This window comes from Ovis canadensis, chromosome 19, assembly GCF_042477335.2.
Source record: "Ovis canadensis isolate MfBH-ARS-UI-01 breed Bighorn chromosome 19, ARS-UI_OviCan_v2, whole genome shotgun sequence".
NCBI classification, from domain to species: domain Eukaryota; kingdom Metazoa; phylum Chordata; class Mammalia; order Artiodactyla; family Bovidae; genus Ovis; species Ovis canadensis.
The window spans coordinates 61749618-61769265 of NC_091263.1; the positions used below are offsets into that span (position 1 = coordinate 61749618).

The window sequence follows — 19648 nt, forward strand, 5'->3', positions numbered from 1 at the left end:
GGTCTCAGACTCCCGATGATGTCCATTGCTGCAGTAGAGTGGTTCTTAGGTGGTGAAGCCCTTCCTTTAGGTTGACTTCTGAGTGTTAGGCAGTCTCAGGTACCCATGAGGGTGGGTGTGTGAATGTGGCCCTGAATTGTGAGATGTGTCTGGTTACACGTTTTCCCTCTTGTATAGCATAGATGTATGTCATGACTTGTATATGCTGCTAAAATTCCTTAGGGGAAGAAAAAAGGTGTTTTTGTTGTTTTGTTTCATTTTTAAAATTGTCTCTTGAATTACAGAAAATGGGGGGCCCATTCAGGTCTAGATTTCCAGAAGCAAAGATTTAAGATTGGGCTGGTTGGCTTTTGTTACCCACATGATCTGGGGTGGCCTTGGGAAAGGAAACCAGTCATCATTTGACCAGAACAGAAACAGAAAAGGCAAACTCATTTTCCTCCTAAAGCCAAATAGAAATGGGTTATATATAATCTAGACCAGGTACCTGTCATAATTACTAAATTAATCATTAGCTCCCCAGTCTTCCTTTACCTGAAAAGCAAGTGAAAGCTCTCCGAGTAGTTCTTGTTCAGTGTGATCTCCAGAACTGGGGCTGGGGGTGGGACTGGCAGAAGGAAAAGTAGGTGAGGGTAAGAGACAGGCGAGTGGAATATAGAAACAGGCGTGGCTGGGAGCCTTCCCCGGCGGTCCACTGGTTAGCACGTGTGATCAAGGCTCGATCCTTGGTCAGGGAAGTAAGACCCCGTAAACACTGGGGCCAAAAAAAGGATGGCTGGAAGTTTAGGACATGGAGAATTACTAGAGTATTTTAAATAAATACGACTATCTTGAGTGTGTGCTCAGTAGGTTGGAAACAAAGAGCCTGCCAGTGTAACAGAATTTTAACTTGCTTCTCTTCTTTGGGATGCTTGCCTTCAATCTGAAAACTATATGCTCTTTTTTTTTTTAAATTTTAGTATTTAGTTAAGTTTATACACTTATGCTTTTACGTTTCTGGGTTGTTTCAACACAGTTTAATACTAGCTACCTAGTTCTAAAAGCATAATAAATTCTGTTTATAATAGCTTTTCACATAATAGCAATTTGCTCTCAAAACTGGTAAAGGTTGATTCAGAGGAAGTTGGTTTCTGGTCCATGTTTTGACATAGGTCATGTCCATTTTTTATTATCAGCACTTAAAAGCACCACGCAAACTGAACACGACAAGTAAGTGAGCTTTACCACATTAACTATATTGCCTCAGGCATTGCTAATTATTTGCTTGTGAAGCTGTACACTCTATGCTTCTTTATTTTGGTCTTCGTAAGACATGTATCCGGAGAAGGCAATGGCACCCCACTCCAGTACTCTTGCCTGGAAAATCCCATGGACAGAGGAGCCTGGTAGGCTGCAGTCCATGGGGTGCTAACAGTCAGACACGACTGAGCGACTTCACTTTCACTTTTCACTTTCATGCACTGGAGAAGGAAATGGCAACTCACTCCAGTGTTCTTGCCTGGAGAATCCCAGGGACAGGGGAGCCTGGTGGGCTGCCGTCTATGGGGTCGCACAGAGTCGGACACGACTGAAGCGACTTAGCAGCAGCAAGACATGTATCAGAGGAGTGGCATGGCCCTTTAAGGATACTCTACAGAAACATTTTAACAGTCATCCACCTGAAACTGATCCACATTCTAGAGCAGATGCAGTCTTGCACTGTGTGAAAGAGACAGGCTTTCCTAGAAAAATACAAATGCTAATATAACCAACTTTTGGTGACTTCTGCATTAAGGAAAAGATGCTTTGAGAAAAGTAAAAAAATTTGGAAGACTTAAAATGCCACCCATCTCTATGTTCTGTAATGCCAAGGTAGATTCTGTTTTTCTTACTTAAGTAAAACAGTGTAATTAAACTCATTTATAAAAAATTAATTACTTCAGGAGGGCTAACTTAGGAATTATTTTTATTTTGAACATGAAACCTTATGTAATAATCAACAAACTCTTGAATTCTGACAGTTCTAATGGGTAACTTTGGGCAAACGTAGACTTGAGCTCTGTAAGTGATATATTTTGTTGATGTTAAAAATCCCCTGCCCAAGAGTCAGGTAGGACATGAAGCTAGTTCAGCTGGTTCAGAGGGAGGGTCCTATTAAAATACCAGGTATGGAAGTGTTTCCACACAGAGTAGGGCATATGGTCAGTGAAGATCGGCACAGCCTGTTATTCCCTGTGTTTGTTATAAAGATTTTTGTGTGTTATAGAGGGTTTTCCACCTAAGAAGTTATTGAACTAGTGAGGACTCTTCAGTTTTGGCATTCGTTAATTAAACTTAGTTACAGAGCTAAACAGTTCTACCTACTCTGCAGGGCATGCCCTATTCAGGACTGGATGTTCAGGTGGGAAATGCTTTATTACTGAGTATCACAGTGGTTATAATTTTACAGTATAAGTGTTCCTGATTTTTAGATAAGAAATTGAGCTTTATAGTTATAAATTTAGTTCCCGTTCTTTAATGCCACAGTCTTTAGTAATATTTATAACAATTTTATTGGTATAACATTTAATTAATAGGTTAAGGTGTATGTATTCCTTTGTAAATTATCCTGTTGTAAATCCTCCCTATTGCTTTTGCTCAAGCAGATATGCATATGGTTGACTCTTGAACAATGTAAGTCTGAACTGGGCAGCTACACTTACGTGCAGTTTTCTCAGTAAGTAACGCACTGCACATCTGCAGATGGTTGAACCCTGGAAACAGATGCTGGACTGTGAAGTTCTCCCTGGATTTTCAGCTGCAGAGGGGTCAGCACCCTTGGGCTGTTCAAGGTTCACCTGTAATCCTCCCTGCAAGTAGCCTATATGGTAAACTTTAGATTCTCACAGACACTTTTTTCCCTGTGATTGGAGGGGTCAGATTTAGGGTCTCCTGCTTCGTGGTTGGGCTACAGGGAGAGGCAGCTGTAGTGACGGGTGCGTGACCTTCTCCCCACTGACACATGCTGCTTGGCATGGAGAAGCTCCGCACAGAAATCTGTAGCGTCCTTCGTGAGGCGGTACGTGGGGCAGACACTGAGCGCGCTGTAGCTGTCTTTGATGTCACCCTCTCTGAAGTAGACCACCACATACTTGCGCAGATGAGTCTGGCTTCTCAGATCACTGCAGAAGAGGTTAAAGGCGAGGTGGAACAGGTCTTGGGAGTTCTCACAGGGGCCGCCCTCCTTCTTGTCACAGGCACCATCACACATGGTGTTATCATTGGAAAGAAGGAAAATGACCTTATCCGCTGCTTGCTTCTGAGTGGTGAGCCACTGCACGGGACCCATCTCGGCTATTTTCTTTTTCTGCCACTTTTCAAGGATAACTTCACTTCTGCAGCGGTTTTGAAGAAATTCAGTGAAGTAACAAACTGTGTGATGGAAGCATATTTCAGAAGGGTAAACCACAAGAACCTTAAGAGAGGGCAGTAGTGTGGTAGTTGAGAAGGAAGTCTTCTTGATCCTTTCTGTCGGGGAGAGAAGCATTATGTCATCTCTGCACAGCAAATAGCAGGCTTTCACGTCAGTCGAAACCAGGGCAAATAAATGACCCCTTGCTAGGGCACACTGGCTGACATCAGAGGTGTTACTACTGCCAGAGAGGAATATATCCCTAAAGTTCCTTTTGTACACATCACCTGAAATATACCAGTACTCAAACCTTGAAGATGCTGCAAAAGATTTATTTTCTAAGTCCCTGTCACTGAGTTAGTCCTCTTGATCAAGCCCATCCCTTTTCAGATAAATTCACAGAAACTATTTAGGTTCAAAGTACTCTGTTTCAGGTGGGTGGTTGTAACTGTAGGATTTTCAGTGCCAAACATAAAAAGGATAGCTAACCTCTGCCCTTTCACATCATGTTTTGAGTTGGGTCAACTCAGTAGTAATTCCATCTTCTACCTGTAGGTGGTAGGGTTTCTTCACAGTTACATAAGGTTAAGTGGTAGCTCATTTCAGCTGGAACTCAACTGGAATTCTGTCCTATACATGCTACAGAATGGAAGCTAGGTGTGAAACTACTGTAATGGATAGATACAGCTCAAACAATTCCCGTTAATATAAGTATTTCTAAGGTCAGAGTTCGATACAGCTTGCTTACCTAAGAAAGAACACGGGATTAATCTTGTTCTATCTGTAACATCACAAACAACTCAAAGGCTGCATTTTCATGTCTATGTGTGGAGGGGAGGGGAAAGCAGAGGTTATCAGTGGGCCTCCCCCTAGCAGTTTGTCTTTATAAATACTGATACTCTGATTTCTCATTCAGGTGTTCAGTGTTTTTGGGTTGGCAAGATCCTTGTTGTTCAGTCAGTCAATCATGTCCAATTCTTTGCTACCCCCATGGACTGCAGCATTGCCAGGCTTCCCTGCCCATGACCAACTTCTGGAGTTTGCTCAAACTCATGTCAGTTGAGTCAGTGTTGCCATCCAACCATCTCATCCTCTGTCATCCCCTTCTCCTCCCACCTTCAATCTTTCCCAGCATCAGGGTCTTTCCAAATGATTCAGCTCTTCCCATCAGGTGGCCAAAGTATTGGAGCTTCAGCTTCAGCATCAGTCTTTCCAATGAATAGTCAGGACTGATTGCCTTTAGGATTGACTGGTTTGATCTCCTTGCAGTCCAAGGGACTCTCAAGAGTCTTCTCCAACACCACAGTTCAAAAGCATCAGTTCTTTGGTGCTTACCCTTCTTTATGGTCCAATTTTGACATCCCTACATGACTACTGGAAAAACCATAGCTTTGATTATACGTTTGTCCCAGCATCAGGGTCTTTTCAAATGAGTCAGCAAAGTTTGTCAGCAAAGTAATGTCTCTGCTTTTTGCATGGACGGAGGAGCCTGGTGGGCTGCAGTCCATGGGGTCTCAAAGAGTCAGACACGACTGAGCGACTTCACTTTCACTTTTCACTTTCATGCATTGGAGAAGGAAATGGCAACCCACTCCAGTGTTCTTGCCTGGAGAATCCCAGGGACGGGGGAGCCTGGTGGGCTGCCGTCTATGGGGTCGCACAGAGTCGGACACGACTGAAGCGACTTACCAGCAGCAGGTTTGTTACTGCTTTTCTTCTAAGGAGCAAGCATCTTAATTTCATGGCCGCAGTCACCATCTGCATTTATTTTGGAGCCCAAGAAAAGAAAGTCTGTCACTGTTTCCATTGTTTTCCCATCTCTTTGCTATGAAGTGATGGGACCAGATGCCATGATCTTCATTTTTAAATGTTGAGTTTTAAGCCAGCTTTTTCGCTTTTCTCTTTCACTTTCATCAAGAGGCTCTTTAGTTCTTCTTCACTTTCTACCATAAGATGTTATCTGCATATCTGAGGTTATTGATATTTCTTCCAGTGATCTTGATTCCAGCTTGCACTCATCCAGCCTGGCATTTCACATGATGTACTCTGCATATAAGTTAAACAATCAGGGTGACAATATACAGCCTTGATGTACTCCTTTCCCAACTTGGAACCAGTCTGTTGTTCCATATCCAGTTCTAACTGTTGCTTCTTGACTTGCATACAGGTTTCACAGGAGGCAAGTATGGTCATCTGGTATTCCCATCTCTGTAAGAATTTTCCAGTTTGTTGTGATCCACAGAGTCAAAGGATTTAGCATAGTCAATGAAGCAGATGTTTTTTCTGGAATTCTCTTGCTTTTTCTATGATCCAATGGATGTCGGCAATTTGATCTCTGGTTCCTCTGCCTTTTCTAAATCCACCTTGAACATCTGGAAGTTCTAGGTTCGTATACTGTTAAAGCCTAGCTAGGAGAATTTTGAGTATTACTTTGCTAGCATGTGAAATGAATACAGTTGTGCAGTAGTTTGAACATTCTTTGGCATTGCCCTTCTTTGGGATTGGAATGAAAACTGACCTTTTCCAGTCCTGTGGCCACTGCCAAGTTTTCCAAATTTGCTGGCATACTGAGTGCAGCACTTTCACAACATCATCTTTTAGGATTTGAAATAGCTTAGCTAGAATTGTGTCACCTCCACTAGCTTTGTTCGTTGTATGCTTCCTAAGGCCCACTTGACTTCACACTCCAAGATGTCTGTCTTTAGGTGAGTGATCACACCATTGTGGTTATCTAGGTCATGAAGATCTTTTTTGTATAGTTCTGTGTATTCTTGCCACAGTGTTTGTCTTATGCCTTGGAAGAATTTATTTTAAAAAAGCAGGAACTAGCATAGATTAGCTATTTCGAGTAAGGGGCAATTTGTTATTAGCTATCTTTGGACCATTTCAGTCTTTGTAGATGCTTCAGTGATTTAAAGAAAAAGGTGACTTAAAAAGGTGAGTGCAGATCCTGAGTCCCAACCTTTGCTTTACCCTTGCAGGTGTGATCAGTCTTTAGGAGAGCTCTAAGGTATTAAATAAATGTCTGACTCTATTCTGATGCCAAAATGTGATTGCCTCTGGAGGAAGCGCCTTTAAAAGAAAAAATCAGCGTCATTCTTTATAAAGAGCTGAATCATAACCCTTACCGTGCCTCCAGATCAGATAGATGCCAGCCACCAGCACCCATGTGGCCACAAGGAGAGCGGACAGGAGGAGAGGCAGCCAGCCACCCAGCACACTTCTCTCTGGGGAGAACAGAACTCAAACTTGTCTTTAGCAGCACACAACCAGATTTCTTTCTTATTTGAAGACTAAAATTTTTATTCGACACTTTGTAGACAAGTTTGGGTTCCTTCAAAGCCAACGGTCAGTAGTTCTCTGCAGATCAGTATTTTTTTTATAGAGTGTCCAGGTCTTTCATTAGCTGCTCAAAAAGGAGAGGGGGCCCAAGAGTTTAGGAATGGTCCTTCAAAAGCACTTGGGCCTTTTACTCCACATTTTCACTGTGGTAACCAGAGTTTACATTCAGGTGTTGTTTTTTTTTTTCTTTGATGAATTAATGTTATTCTGGGTGCAGTTACTTCATATAATGCATAGAGGGCATCTGTAAAGGCTGTTCTGTCAGACTGACAAATGTGAGGGTAATGCCACCCGGTCACAGGAATGCTGAGAGTCAGTTAAGCTCCAGCGTGTGAAAGTGCTCAGGAATCCGTCGGCACTGTGCCCACACAGCAGGATTGTCAGGAGGCTGGGTTTCTAAAAACAGCACCTTCCAACTTTTGACCCTATGCCCGGCTAGTTCCGGAAGCATTTAATTTGAAAGAACTAACATCATTAAATCCAGAGAGACATTCTCCAGAACAGGCTGCTCTCAGGCACCAACGAGGTATGTCTCTCGGTGCCACTATTCCTAATTTGTTATCCAAATGTCTGTGTGGCCGCGTCGAGTTACAGTAACAGCTGGCCCTGGGCCACTGAGACAGATAAGAAAGTCAAAACACAGTGAAATGCATGTTCCTTCATACACTCAGTCCTTTTACCCCACTGACGTTTTTCAGCAGACCCTTGGAGCATTCTGAACATCTATTCTGCACCACTGATTTTTTTTTCTTTCCCTTCTTCTGTATGTCCTGCTTGGTCAGGATCTTGATCTCATAAATGAAGCCTCATTCCTATTCATATTGTAGCTGTTGGGCACAGAACCGCTGTCTTCCCTGCACCCTGTTCAGCACTCACAGGCCGGGACCTTCTCTCACTCTCCCCCTACACCCCCAGCCTGTTGCATTCTGAATGGGGTAGGGTTGGGGTCCTTCCTGTCCTGAGGCTCTGTGCTGGGCACCTACCATGATCCTGAGGAGAGACTCCTGTTTGTGGGCACCGCACCACGGTTCCTCTTTGTCGGATGCAGTCGTTGCCACAGGTATGGAAATACGGAGTCAGCTAAGGAGAAGCAAGGGGCTTAGCATTATTCCTACCTTTCACCAGAACTTCTCATCCCTTTTTCTCTAGTATCAACCCCTCTCTGGCATTGTAGTAAGGTGTTCTTTTTTTCCCTTGGTCATACTTCTGTTATAAAGCCCTAAAATCTAGACCAGTGACCCAAGACCACACACCTACAACTCCTGGGTTGTGGATCTAAACTTTGTACATGTTGCCAAGAGGTTTTGCATGCTCAGTTGTGTCCGACTACAACCCCATGAACTGTATGTAGCCCACCACGCTTCTCTATCCATGGGATTTCCCCGGCAAGAATACTGGAGTGGGTTGCTGTTTCCTTCTCCAGGGAATCTTCCCGACTCGGATCAAGCCCGCGTCTCTTGCATTGGCAGGCGAATTCTTTACCACTGAGCCACACGGGAGGCCCACTAAGAGGTTATTTTCCTTATCTAAAAGGGTTAGGTCGCATCCTAATAGATAAATATGTCCTCAAAAAATAGGGCAGTGGGACGCCTCTTGACCTAACTCAGCACTTTTAAGTCCCTTGGGACTAGGAGAGTCTGATTCCTTGGAAAAGGGCTGCAGTTCTAACATGCTAATGGGTATCTGCTCCTCTGGGCTGCCTTTATGTCCCAGGAATGAAGAACAAAAGAGTCTTGTATCTTGGGTGTGGCTCTGTTGCAGTGGGACCCTCAGTAACATGAACTCGTAGCGGAAAGAGCCCTGAGAGCCTCTGCCAGCCTGACTTCCGTTCTCCAGCGGACTAATCATGGGCCCCGAGAGGACAGAGTTGCCCTTCAAAGTTCATAAACCGATCAGGAACCCAAACCTTCTAAATTCAAATCCTTTTTTACTTCATTTTGCAGTGGAAATGGAGGCTTGGGATAACAAAATGGTATTCCTGTCTCAGAATTCCTTTGTGGCTCTGTGACAGCAAATGGGAATAAAAGCACGTTGGAAAGTCAACCACCATTCACAGAAGCCAAAGGGACCGTGACAATAAGTTCACCTTCCTGACCTCATGGATTCCCCATCAGCATCACGTAATGCCAGAGAGGCTGCTGGCAGAAGCAAGCCGAGGGGAGAACGCATCTGCTCCAGCCAGAATGGACCGCTCAAAAGCAGCGAGTGGCGGTGCAGTGGGTCTTCAGTGAGCCCCGTTCTGTGCCTGTCAGAGCATCTTGTTCAGCTTTACCTGGACCACAGCACCTTCACTTTCCCCAGTCACGTGGACCACCACGGAAGTTCGAGTTAGTTCCTTCTGGTGCAGGTGAGTGAGACAAAATCAAGAATTAGGAGCATAGGAGGGAGTAGGTTAAAGACTGCCAGTGAACCCACTGCTTTTCCCAAACTGACTGGAGCTCGTTAATTTGCGTGAGTCAGATTCACCCTGTACTTCTGAGACCTCTACCTTTGGTGGGTTTTAGATTCACAGGGATGTTTCCAGAGATGCCCCCAGGGGGCTTGGTTTGTTTTTGTTTGTTTGTTTAATTAATCAAAATAGCCCAGCACATTTATACAGCAATCAGTCCTGCCTGTTGCTCTCTCAGAAGAGTCTGTCCAGGGAAGTTCAACAAGGGAAGGAGAGCTGGAGGTGGGGGACAGGACTGGTGTTGAGGACATGAAGGGGAAGAAAGTACCTCTGACACATAGGAAGTCCCAATCACGGAGGTATTTTGGATGAGCGCCATGTATCTGTCTCCAAGGGGACTGGTGGTAAAATTCACTTCCACCGTGTTCGCGCTCTTCTTGCAAGCGGTGATGTTTGGCTTCCACAGGCTTCCTGTGAGTCAGGAGAATCACAAGGATGGAGCGACACACTGAGCCCTAGCTAAGTTCCCAGAAGGGCTTGACCAAAACAGATGTCCATTCTGAGGCACACCTCCACGAGATACAAACTACTGCACAGCATGTCTTATTTATCATCTCAGAGTAGCCCGCTGCCCAGGAAGGTTTAGTGACCCCACGTCACTGCTTTGCTGAAAACAGCTTCCCTGGGCTGCAGGTGATGGGAGGCACAGGCCGGGTTCTACCACTCTCTTCTACTCTCGGCATCCATTTGGAGTGAAGGGCTGGGGGTCAGGATTTCCCCCTTTCCAGGATGGGCAGCAAGAGCCACAGCTTAGGAGACGTGCCTGAGTTTATAGAGCGAGTGAATTCAGCTAGAGCTAGAACACTCTGGATTCCAGAACTCCATCCATCAGCCTGCTCTGCCGCAGCTTAACTGAATGTCAGGAAATAAGGAAGTGCCTCTTGGCTTAAAAGAATACCCTGACAGGTCTACTGTGTGAGAAAAGCCCGTTGTTTCAGTCATGTGCCTTGCAAATTGGCACTTGGTTCATTTCCAGGAACATGATATAGAAGAGCATGCATTATTCTCCCCACCCAGGAGGCCATTTCAAGCCCTCACTCCAACTGTCTTTAGGAGTTGGGTCCCAGGACCGATTCAAGGCCCTTGGGCCCCCTACACCCCCATGGGTCCCCCGCTCCAGATGCTCCCAGCAGGAGGCCACAAGGAGGCACAAAGCTCCAAGTCCACCTTCAGCAGGAGACACATGCTATGTCTGCTGGGGTTCACAAGGATGCCTGTGGGGTGGGGGTGCCTAAAAGACAGGGACTGGTCCCCCCAAACCATTAGCCTCAGGAGCACCCTAAGACTGTCATTACCCAGAAATGCACAGAAACCCTTGTAAACACCTTGGAAATTGGATGGTTGGGACTGATTAACCTGAATGGGCTTATTTCAAAAATCAGCGGGTAGGGGCAGTTTCTAACAGTCTCCCTGTGAGATGTGACCCCTGTGAGGTCACGGGTTGGGAGCATGCTTCGAGGTCATTATTTTAGCTGATGCTGCCACCTTGAATGTTTGCAAATCCAGGTAGGTCCGTGTGGCCACAGCTCAGTGGTGCTGGTGTCTTAGCGGGGGGAGGACTTTAATAATAGAGTCCCATCCAGGCAGAGAGGGCCTTTGTTTGGGGCTAAAATGTTACTTTAATCAAGGGAATGGGGTGTTTTTCCTGTGACTTGCTGGCCGCATAAACCTACCAAGAGTTTGTCAGGTTGGGGATCAGCCCTCACTGAGCAGTTTGGCTATGTAACAGCCCTACTCGAGGCCTCAGTTCCTTCATCGTAAAAAGTCTGATTGAGCTGTGCTGGCTCAAGGTATGGATTTCTTCTCATAACAAAAGCAAATGCTAAATTTACTTACCTGCCTCGATGCATTTTTTTTTATATTTCATTACATGGTCCAGGCACCCTGGAAATTTGAAAGTTTTCACATTTTAGAAAAAAGTAAGGCTGCTCAACCCCAGTGCCAACAAGTGTGCACACAACACATGCTTGCCACACCTGTAATGAATTGCCAGAACATTTCAGATATGAGGTCAGATAGCAGATGTAAATAAGATGCTAACATACTATTCAACAGAAGATTATCTACCTGCGAAGTGATAACCAGAATCTAATTTGAATATAGCCTTTATCAGAATGGTATCTGTGATCCCCAAGAGAAGACCTCGAAACCAGCCATTCTTGAAAAACGCGGTTAGGTATTACGTGTAGCTACTGCCCCTTCCAAGAGGTGGAGCTTAATCCTGCTCTGTACCCCTCCGCCCCAGGGTGGGATAGACTTAGTGATTTGTTTCCAAAAACTAGAGTTGGGGAAGGGAAAGATACTAGATTACACGGAGGAACCTGGCAAGATAACCACTTAACAGTGACAAAGGTGAGCATCACCTGTGACGCCCTGTGCACGTCACCCATGCCAACAGTTGCCACAAGAAGAGTGCTTCACCTGTGTAGAACTCTCATCAAACTCCAACATGCCCAGGCTGATCATGAGACAGACCCCTGACAAACCCAGACTGGGGGAGCATCCTGCAGGAAGCACGGCCGTCACTCCTCAAGACTCACGGTTGTGAAACAGAAACACAGGCTGTCACAGACCAGATGAGATGAAGGAGACACTGGGGACTACATGCCACTGGGACGGAAAGACAATATTAGTGGAGAAGCAGATGAGATCCAAATAAAGTCTGGACTTTAGTTCATAGAAATACCAGTGCTGGACTCTCAGTTTAGACTAATAGATTGTGGTAACGTAGGATGTTAATGGTAAAGGAAACTGGGTGAGCACTATATGGGAACTCTTTGTATTAGCTTTGCAACTTTTCTATAAAAGTATTCCAGATATTTTTAAAATGAGATTTGGTCTCACCAAGAAACCTGGGAACTGCTGTGTAGTAAATGATGTGATGTTGAGAATACACTAGACCAGAACCGAGGAATGCAAACAGATCGGAAATTGCCCCCATTTGGCTTCAGTGCCACAGCTCGCACAGGGACAGGCGTGGGGACAGAGCAGATGACCCAGCCCGAGCCGGAGTGATGTGGGAGCTGCTGGGACCAGGCACCATGCTGGGCCGTCCTCACCGGAGACCCTGTCTCATCCTCACACTGACCCCGTGTGTGATCGTGCAGGTGTGACACCAGAGGGCTGAGTGTGCGTCATAGAGCAAAGGAGAGAACCAGCGCTCACCTCAGTGCCACCGGCCTCTCCTCCCAGCTCAGGGGGCAGACCCACTGGAGTCTGTACATCCTCAGAGACCAGCCACACATGGTCAGACTACACTTCCTGCCCAGAAGCTGAGACTGGAACACGTGTTTTGCGTCGATCGCAGAGAATGGCAAATGTGCATCAGTCAGGGAGGACTAGAGTTTGACCGGCAGCTTCGCTTCGCTGCGTGTGTAACCAGGGCAACTTTCTTAAGCTGCCAGTTTCTTTTATCTGTAAATAGGGCTGTCCCAACCATGGGGTTTTTGGCAGCCCAGGTGAGACGGTGGGTGTCAAGGGCTCAGTCAGTGCCCGAGGCACAGGAATGGGCTCTCCCCTCCGCTTCACCCAACTCAGTCCTCTCCTTGTGAGTGAGATGCGGTTGCTGTTGTGTCCCTGGTACTCATGAGGAAACCGAGACTCAGTGAGGCCAAGCATCTCATCCAGGGGCCCTGGCCTTTCTCTACCAAACCACACACCAGATCAGGTGTCCCGGCGAGACAGAGAATAAGACAGGAGTGAGGATGTATACCTGGGGAGGTGAAGTTCACAGCCATGGAGGGGCCGTCCTCATTCATATTTGCATTGGGGATGTTATGGGCTCCAATGAAATAGACTGTGTTCAGCTCGACAGGAAAACCAGTGTAGGAAAACGTCCACTGCAAAGCAAAGCGGGAACCCTTGAATTGCCACGTCCTTTTCATTTATAATTTCATTCCTTAACCCACTGCTAAAACTTACGTCTCTAGCCAATGTCTACTAAGGAAATTGACCCTACACAGTTTGCCACTGTAATCGACAGAATCAGAGAAGTATAAAATTCTAGACCCAGGATATAATTTAGGGTCAGTTTCCCTCACTTGGGCTCCCCTGCTGGCTCAAACGAATTTGCCCACAATGTGGGAGACCTGCGTTCAATCCCTGGGTCAGGAAGATCCCCTAGAAAAGGGAATGGCAACCCACTCCAGTATTCTTGCCTCGAGAATTCCATAAACAGAGGAGCCTGGTGGGCTACAGTCCATAGAGTCGCAGAGTTGGACACGACTGAGGGACACGACTGAGCGACTAACACTTCCCTCACTTTGCTGATGGGGAAATTGAGGCCCAGGGATGCTGACTTGACACAGCAGAGAAATGGCCCCAAGTGGGATTTGAACCCAGACATCCAGGTTCCAGGTTGTAGCTGTCAGCAGCCTGTATGTGAATACAAATCCACACCCCCAACAAAGGGCCCAGATTAGTGACAGCCCTCCCAAGTGTCTCCAAGTGCTTACTTTGCCACCAGAGTGTCTGGTCTGAGTGCGGAACGCCTGGGTGTAATTGCACCTGATGCAGCTGTGGGACTGGAAGTGGCTTTTGCCCATCACGCAGATCTTGGTGGCCTTCAACAAGCGGATGCTGGCTGCCAAGGCGGGTGAGAGGGCAGTTGTGGATTTAGTGCTTCCTCTGTAGCTGATTTGATGCTAGACAGCCTGCCTGCCTTCACATTCACTGTGGCCCTCAGAGGTAGGCACTATGATTGTCCCCGGTGTACAGAAGGGGTGAGCGAGGCTTAGGGAATTTCAGGGAGCTGTGCCATAGCTTAGAGAGTTCATCAGCGACAATATGGATTCAGATTCCAAAGCCTTTCCTCCTCATAGGTGAGCCTGAGTTTCACAGGCACCTGCAAAGAGGAGGCTACCTTTACACTACCCTGGACTCTTGTAAGAGGAACAGGCATGCTGTGTGGAGCAGAGGCCTCTCAGAGTGTCCTCAGCAGCCAAACCTGTTCTGTCTGTACCTTTATCCATGCTGATCCTTCTCCCTGCAATGCCTTTCCCTCCTGTTCTTTGCCTCGCCAATTCTTTCTCCTTCCAAGGCCCAACTCATGCACCGCCAATCTACAATGATAGCTAACAAACACAGGAGCTCAGTCCGTGCCAGGGATGAAGCCAAATGCCATCTAATTTAATGTGGTCTCACCTGGGCCCGCTCCTCCTCCTCCTCTCCCCTCACCCCCCCCAAAGATGAAGTACATGTCCCTCCAGGATTCCCCTGTCTGTCTGCCTCCCCCTGGCCCCCCCTGAGAACCTGACTGAGCAGGAACTGGAGCTCACTCACTTCTCCGTGCTTGGCACTCCCAGATTATGACCGTATGGAATTTAGCTGAATTTAGTGAGGGGACTCTACAGACATGGGCTTTAGGCCCCCAGTCTTGGTTCATCCAAAGTGCCTCAGAGAAATGCTAGGACTTCCATGATGTCCTTTGGGAGATGGAACAGTTATCTACCCAAGAGAATGTTTTCCTAAGCCTGCAAGATCATCTCTGGCCTTATCCCGTTTCCTTCCATGAAGAGCAGCGTATCATATAGAAAAACACACCAACACCAGCACACCATCTGATGAGTTTTCACACTTGTGCAGCCAGTACCCAGGTCAAGGAACACCCTAGGAAGGCCCTTCAGGCCTCCTTTCAGTCACTCCCCACCAAGAATGGGCTTCTCTGGTGGTTCAGATGGTAAAGAATCTACCTGCAATGTAGGAGACCTGGGTTCAATCCCTGGGTTTGGAAGATCCCCTGGAGAAGGGAATGGCTACTCATTCCAGTATTCTTGCCTGAGAATCCCATGGACAGAGTAGCCTGGCAGGCTACAGTGAGTGCATAGGGTCATAAATAATCAGAAATAACTGAGCAACTTTTACTCAAGAATAGCCATTGTCCTGACTTCTAACTACATAGAGTAGTTTTGGCTGTTTTGCACTTTGTTAATGGAATCATCTGGTGGGTAGGACCGCAGGCCTGCGTGCAGAGGTGAAAGGATGAACTCCCGAATCTGGCTGCTTTTGTTGGTGAGATTCATCCACACATAGCCAGAAATCGTTCACGCTAATTGATACACTGGATTCCGTTTGTGAATCTAAGTCTACTGTCAGGCCTTGAAGAAGTTTTATTTTTGGCTGTTTTGAATACTGCTCCTATGAGCATTCTCGTCTGTGGGTTTGGTGTATGTATGGCACGTATCTGGTGTATCTGTGGCATGCGTGTATGGGTTCTGTTGGGTATGTGCCGGGAAGGGAAGTCATGGGTCGTAGAGTCTGCCCATTTCTGCTTTAGTAGACATGTCAGGCTTTACATTGATTTATGCAAACTTACCATCTGCCCGGAGTATCCAGCTTATGTTCATCAAAATTGAAGAGTCCTCCAGGTCAACACTGCTTTTAATAGGTTCCACTCGGAGGTCCCTTAGGTCTCCTGGGGTCAGGGTGTGTCGGACCATCCACTCTGGAGACGGTCCTGGGAGAAGGCGAAACTGCCCATGACACCCCTTCCCCAGCCGAGTCCAATGCCACTTGCTCTGCATGACCCACTGTGACCACCCCTCACTCACAACTCATCTCCTCTTTCAGCTAAGGCAGGCCAGACATTTCTCAGTGCTGGCTGATGTGCAGCCAAGGTGATGCTGAATCTCCTGGGCCCAACCTACAGGGCACATGTGCCCACTCTGGGTCCCTTCATACATATGTATATATCTAATTTATTTGACATGTTTATTAGGATCGCTTCTGCCTACCCCACACCTCAGCCTGGACTCCAGCCAGCTTACCCCCATGACTCCCCCTTCTACCCTAGTCTCTGCCAGTACCATCTCTCCTCCAGCTCACTCTGTCCATCTACATTTCTTGGGCAGAAACACACCTGTTCTTTAAATGCTGCCATCTCCAACACTCCTTTAAAACATTTGCTTCCTGTTCCCAAGTGCAAATGGCGTCCCTCCCATGGCACTTGATCTCCTGTGCCTCTTTCCAGCCAGGAGGCCAGCCCACCCGAAACCCTGGGAGCTCTGCCTTGGGCAGATGGAGGCTTCACCCGCATCAGCTAACAAAGCAGAGGTTCACCCTGCGCCTGGACTTCGATGACCCACTGCCAGGATTCAGGTCCCCTGAAAGTCCAACTGTACTTCTGACGTAAAGCCCTGTTTCCAGTGCACCTACCGGGTTCAGAGCCACACTGAATTGTCTGCAAGAGAGAAAGAAACCGAGTGCCATGTTGAATACCAGCAAACCACAAGCCTTCATTTGCCAAATTAGACAAAACACCATCTTTTCCCTTAAATGCATATACAAGTGATGCATGTTCAAAGAAAAGCTGAGCTGGTCCCATTTCACAGTTTGGGAGACATTAAGCAGCCCTATGATAGGCTATGATGGGCCATAGATTAACCACGATTAACTTGAACCTCAAGCCTGGCCATCATCTCCCTTAAAGATCAAAGGTGGGTTTACAGCCCTCTCTGCAGCTCAGCCTTCCCTGCCACAAGCAGTGGATAACTCTGGACCATCACAGAGGCCCCTTCACACTAACTGTAGCCTTCTAGGACAGTCTAGAATATTTATTGAGTTTCCCCAGGTTAAAGACAGGCTGTGCCAAGAAGAGGAGAAGAATGCAGTCCATGGTACCTTTCCGAGGTTCTTTAAAAAAATTCCCCTTCTGATATAAAAGGACTCACTCGAACTGTTTACCAAATCATAAAGGAACTATGATTTCATCATGTTATCTTTTAAAAAGAACTTGTAAAAATAAATAATATCATCAGTATCTAAGAAAGGCCAATATTAAATCCTTTGGATTAACTGCTCATGTCTTTTTATAAGAAAAAGTAATTAGTCCTTTGGTTTGGGAATAAAATTCAGGACCTAAAAGGAAGCAGCAAGTTCCCGTGACACATGACACAGCGTGGGTAAGTCCACCAGCTCCAGAATTTGAGCCCTCGCAGCCTCAATATTTCTCAACACCATGAAGACAGAAGGCAAGACTTTTGTTGATTTGATTAATGTGAGTTGGGTGGAACTGTCGATCATCTTTGTCTTTTTAAAGCTGAACTCCAAGGGATGTCACCAGACAGTTTTTTAAACAAATAAGCCACCATGGTGATACTGGGAGCTAAGTTCTTGTCAAGGGGCTGCTGAGACAAATTTTAGGAAGAAGCAAAGCCACAGCGCTAAGCTTTGTACAGAGTTCAAGCTACAGGCCTAGTAGCAGGTACTGCAAAAGCAATGAATTCTTCCTCTAGGGGAAAGGTAGGGGTGCGGTGGAGTGAGGGGGTGGGCTCTGAACTGAGACAGGACAAGGAGAGGAGCTGAAGACATCAAGGCAGGGTATGTCTTTCCATCAGCAAATGACACCACGCTTTTATGCTACGGCTATGCTTAAGGGCAGCAATATAGCTTCAAACGCAATTTTGCAAATGAGGTTTTGTTTGAAGACCCAGAAGAGTCCCTTAATCCTTTAAGGCAGGAGAAGAAGGGAAAGCTGCAGAGTTCAGGGGCTTAGCTCTGGGGACAAGGGCCCCAGTACAGCAAAAAGAACACGGTGAAAAAGGCGACTGGAATGTAGAAGCAGCTCTTGCGACCCCAGGCAATAACAATAGTGAACGCCTACTATGTGCTAGGCTCTTTGATGCTATCTTACGGGCCCGGTAGCTGTCCTTCACTAAATCCTGGTGAGTGAGGTATATGACCCTTCAGTTAGACAGATGGGGACACAAGGCTCATTGAGCATAAATGGCTGGATCAAGAACGCATGGTGGCATCCGAACCCGTCTGATACCCTCGCCCCAGACTTAAGCAGTCCGACGCCCGATCCCCCATTCAGATGGCCCTCTGCGAATGCCTCGGAGGAGCATGAGCTGATGGGTCCGGGTTTGAGGGACCGGAACGCGGGAGAAGGGAGCTTACTGGGGGTGCTTACCGGCTCCGGAGGCACGGCCCCCCAGCACAGCGCGGCCAGGCTCAGCAGTACTAGCAACATCGCGGGGCCACCGCCCGCCACCGCGCGGGGTCCGGATCGGCTTCGGGCCGCGCGCTCTTATTCAGGCGCCCGGGGCCACACCTCTGGGCTCCGCCTCCCCCAGCACTGCCCGGGTAGGGGCGGCCCTCTGGCGCCCTCCCACGGTGGGGAATGTAGTGCCCGGCCTGCAGGGGTCGCGCGGGCTGGATGCCGGGGTCCGAGCGTCTCCCGGGCAGCCACGCACGCGCAGGCCCAGCGCACCGGTGCGTGCGGTGAGCCGGGTGCGCGAGTGCGCGCACGACCCGTCCGCCCCAGCCTGCAGGCCCGCCTCGCTGCTGGGGGCAGGTTGGGTCCGAGACGCCCGCGGTGCCCCTCCTGGCCGCGCGGAGCGCCGGCGCTGCCGGTTAAAGTGTAGCGGGGCTGGGCCGGGCCGCCGGCGCCAGCTCCTCCGACTCCGCCGCCGACCGTCCCGGCACTCAGACCGACCTGCCCACGGTGAGTAGCCGGGAGGCCGTGGCCGCACTCCGGAGCCCGCGGCCGGGTCGGGCCGGGAGGTCGGGTGGGTCTGGAGAACCCAGGCTGGACGCCGAGGTTGGCCGCCCCCTCCCCGGGAAACAGAACGTGTGGGACGGGAACAGCAGAGTCGCACTGAGTTACTCGCAGAAATTTAAGTTGTGTGTAATCCGTGTAGTAGAAACCGTCCCTATCGCTGCTTTTCTGGTCAATGTATCTTTCCACAAAATGAGACCTGATGCTAACAGTTGGGTCTCCGAAGAAGAAAGCCTTCACCCTTTGGGTTTGGAGGCGAGTTCTTGAGTTTCAGGGAGCTCCGGATTTCTGAGCAAAATTTGCAAATTAAATGCGGCCGCAGAGAGCCGACCTAGCTGCTCAGAACCAAGTAGGGTCTGGGAATTGCATTTAACTTGATCTCGCTGGTTAATTCTGCGCAGGTGGACCAGACCCATTCTTTGAGAGAGACACAGTGGGTTTGGGAAAAGTTAATGAAAATCAGCTGGGCTAACAGTGAATCAAAGTGCTTGAAACTCCGCCACTTTAGGCACCTGGGTTTGCAGAGGAGGGGGAGGGTGACCAACTCAAGGTCCCATAAACTTCTAGGCTGAGTTAGCTCCACTCTTTAGATGGGAGACCAAGGCCTAGGGAGGGATGAAGTTATCAGCTAGTGAAAAGGTGACTTAGTCAAGCAGCTGTTTTGCTGAGGTCCTGTGCACCAGCCCTGGCTCAGCTGCCTGATTCAAATTTTGGCCAGCATGGAGCAGGCCCCAGTCTCAAGGTTGGCTGGGGACTCTGGCATGCACATATGCGATGTTTTCCTGAGGGTTGGTCTGGTTCCTCATCAAGGTGAGTGGCTCAGGTGAGGGTATTGCCTCACCCATGCCTGGGCTGGGCCACCTGCGGCCCCTTGCTCAACGTCTCTGAGTTGCTTTGAACCCTAGCCTTGTAGTCCCAGAGATCACTTGCAGCTCTAATAGTTGTCTGTATTCTTGAGCCAACGTGTGCAGGGTGCCTGCGCTGGCATGCA

At 47.9% G+C, this 19648-nt stretch overlaps 2 protein-coding genes and 1 long non-coding RNA gene across 5 annotated transcripts in view; 2 read left to right on the plus strand and 1 right to left on the minus strand.

The window, feature by feature from the left end:
* Nucleotides 1-1318: 1318 nt before the first annotated feature.
* On the plus strand, nucleotides 1319-11844 carry LOC138424513 (uncharacterized). 2 transcript variants are annotated; one of them, XR_011250820.1, is made up of 3 exons: nucleotides 1319-2846; nucleotides 8656-9059; nucleotides 9568-11844. It is a non-coding gene; the product is annotated as an uncharacterized lncRNA (long non-coding RNA). The 2 variants fall into 2 exon arrangements; XR_011250819.1 differs by lacking the exon at nucleotides 1319-2846 and having other exon boundaries at nucleotides 8264-9059.
* Nucleotides 1929-18485, minus strand: IL17RB (interleukin 17 receptor B). The gene is made up of 11 exons (XM_069561593.1): nucleotides 18070-18485; nucleotides 16314-16338; nucleotides 15475-15615; nucleotides 13616-13743; nucleotides 12874-13000; nucleotides 10998-11045; nucleotides 9430-9572; nucleotides 8985-9050; nucleotides 7696-7792; nucleotides 6499-6597; nucleotides 1929-3486 (listed from the first exon to the last, which is right to left on the minus strand). The coding sequence occupies exons 1-11, from the start codon at nucleotides 18127-18129 to the stop codon at nucleotides 2927-2929; spliced, it is 1494 nt and encodes a 497-aa protein (XP_069417694.1). The 5' UTR covers nucleotides 18130-18485; the 3' UTR covers nucleotides 1929-2926.
* CHDH (choline dehydrogenase) overlaps nucleotides 18211-19648 on the plus strand; it is an 89193-nt gene continuing 87755 nt past the window's right edge. The window contains exon 1 of one of the 2 annotated variants that reach the window (XM_069561591.1): nucleotides 18211-18603. The gene's annotated coding sequence lies outside the window, so the exon portion shown is untranslated. The remainder of the gene's footprint in view (nucleotides 18604-19648) is intronic. The other variant, XM_069561592.1, reaches the window with a different exon arrangement.

Bases quoted from the DNA above. Each gene is read 5' to 3' on its own strand.
- IL17RB (XM_069561593.1), bottom strand. From the start codon at position 18,129: ATGTTGCTAGTACTGCTGAGCCTGGCCGCGCTGTGCTGGGGGGCCGTG. The intron at 13,744-15,474 runs GTAAGTTTGCAT...CCGCCTTGGCAG, and splicing joins CTGGATACTCCGGGCAGATG to CCAGCATCCGCTTGTTGAAG. The intron at 9,051-9,429 runs GTACTTTCTTCC...CACCTGCACCAG, and splicing joins GGACTTCCTATGTGTCAGAG to AAGGAACTAACTCGAACTTC.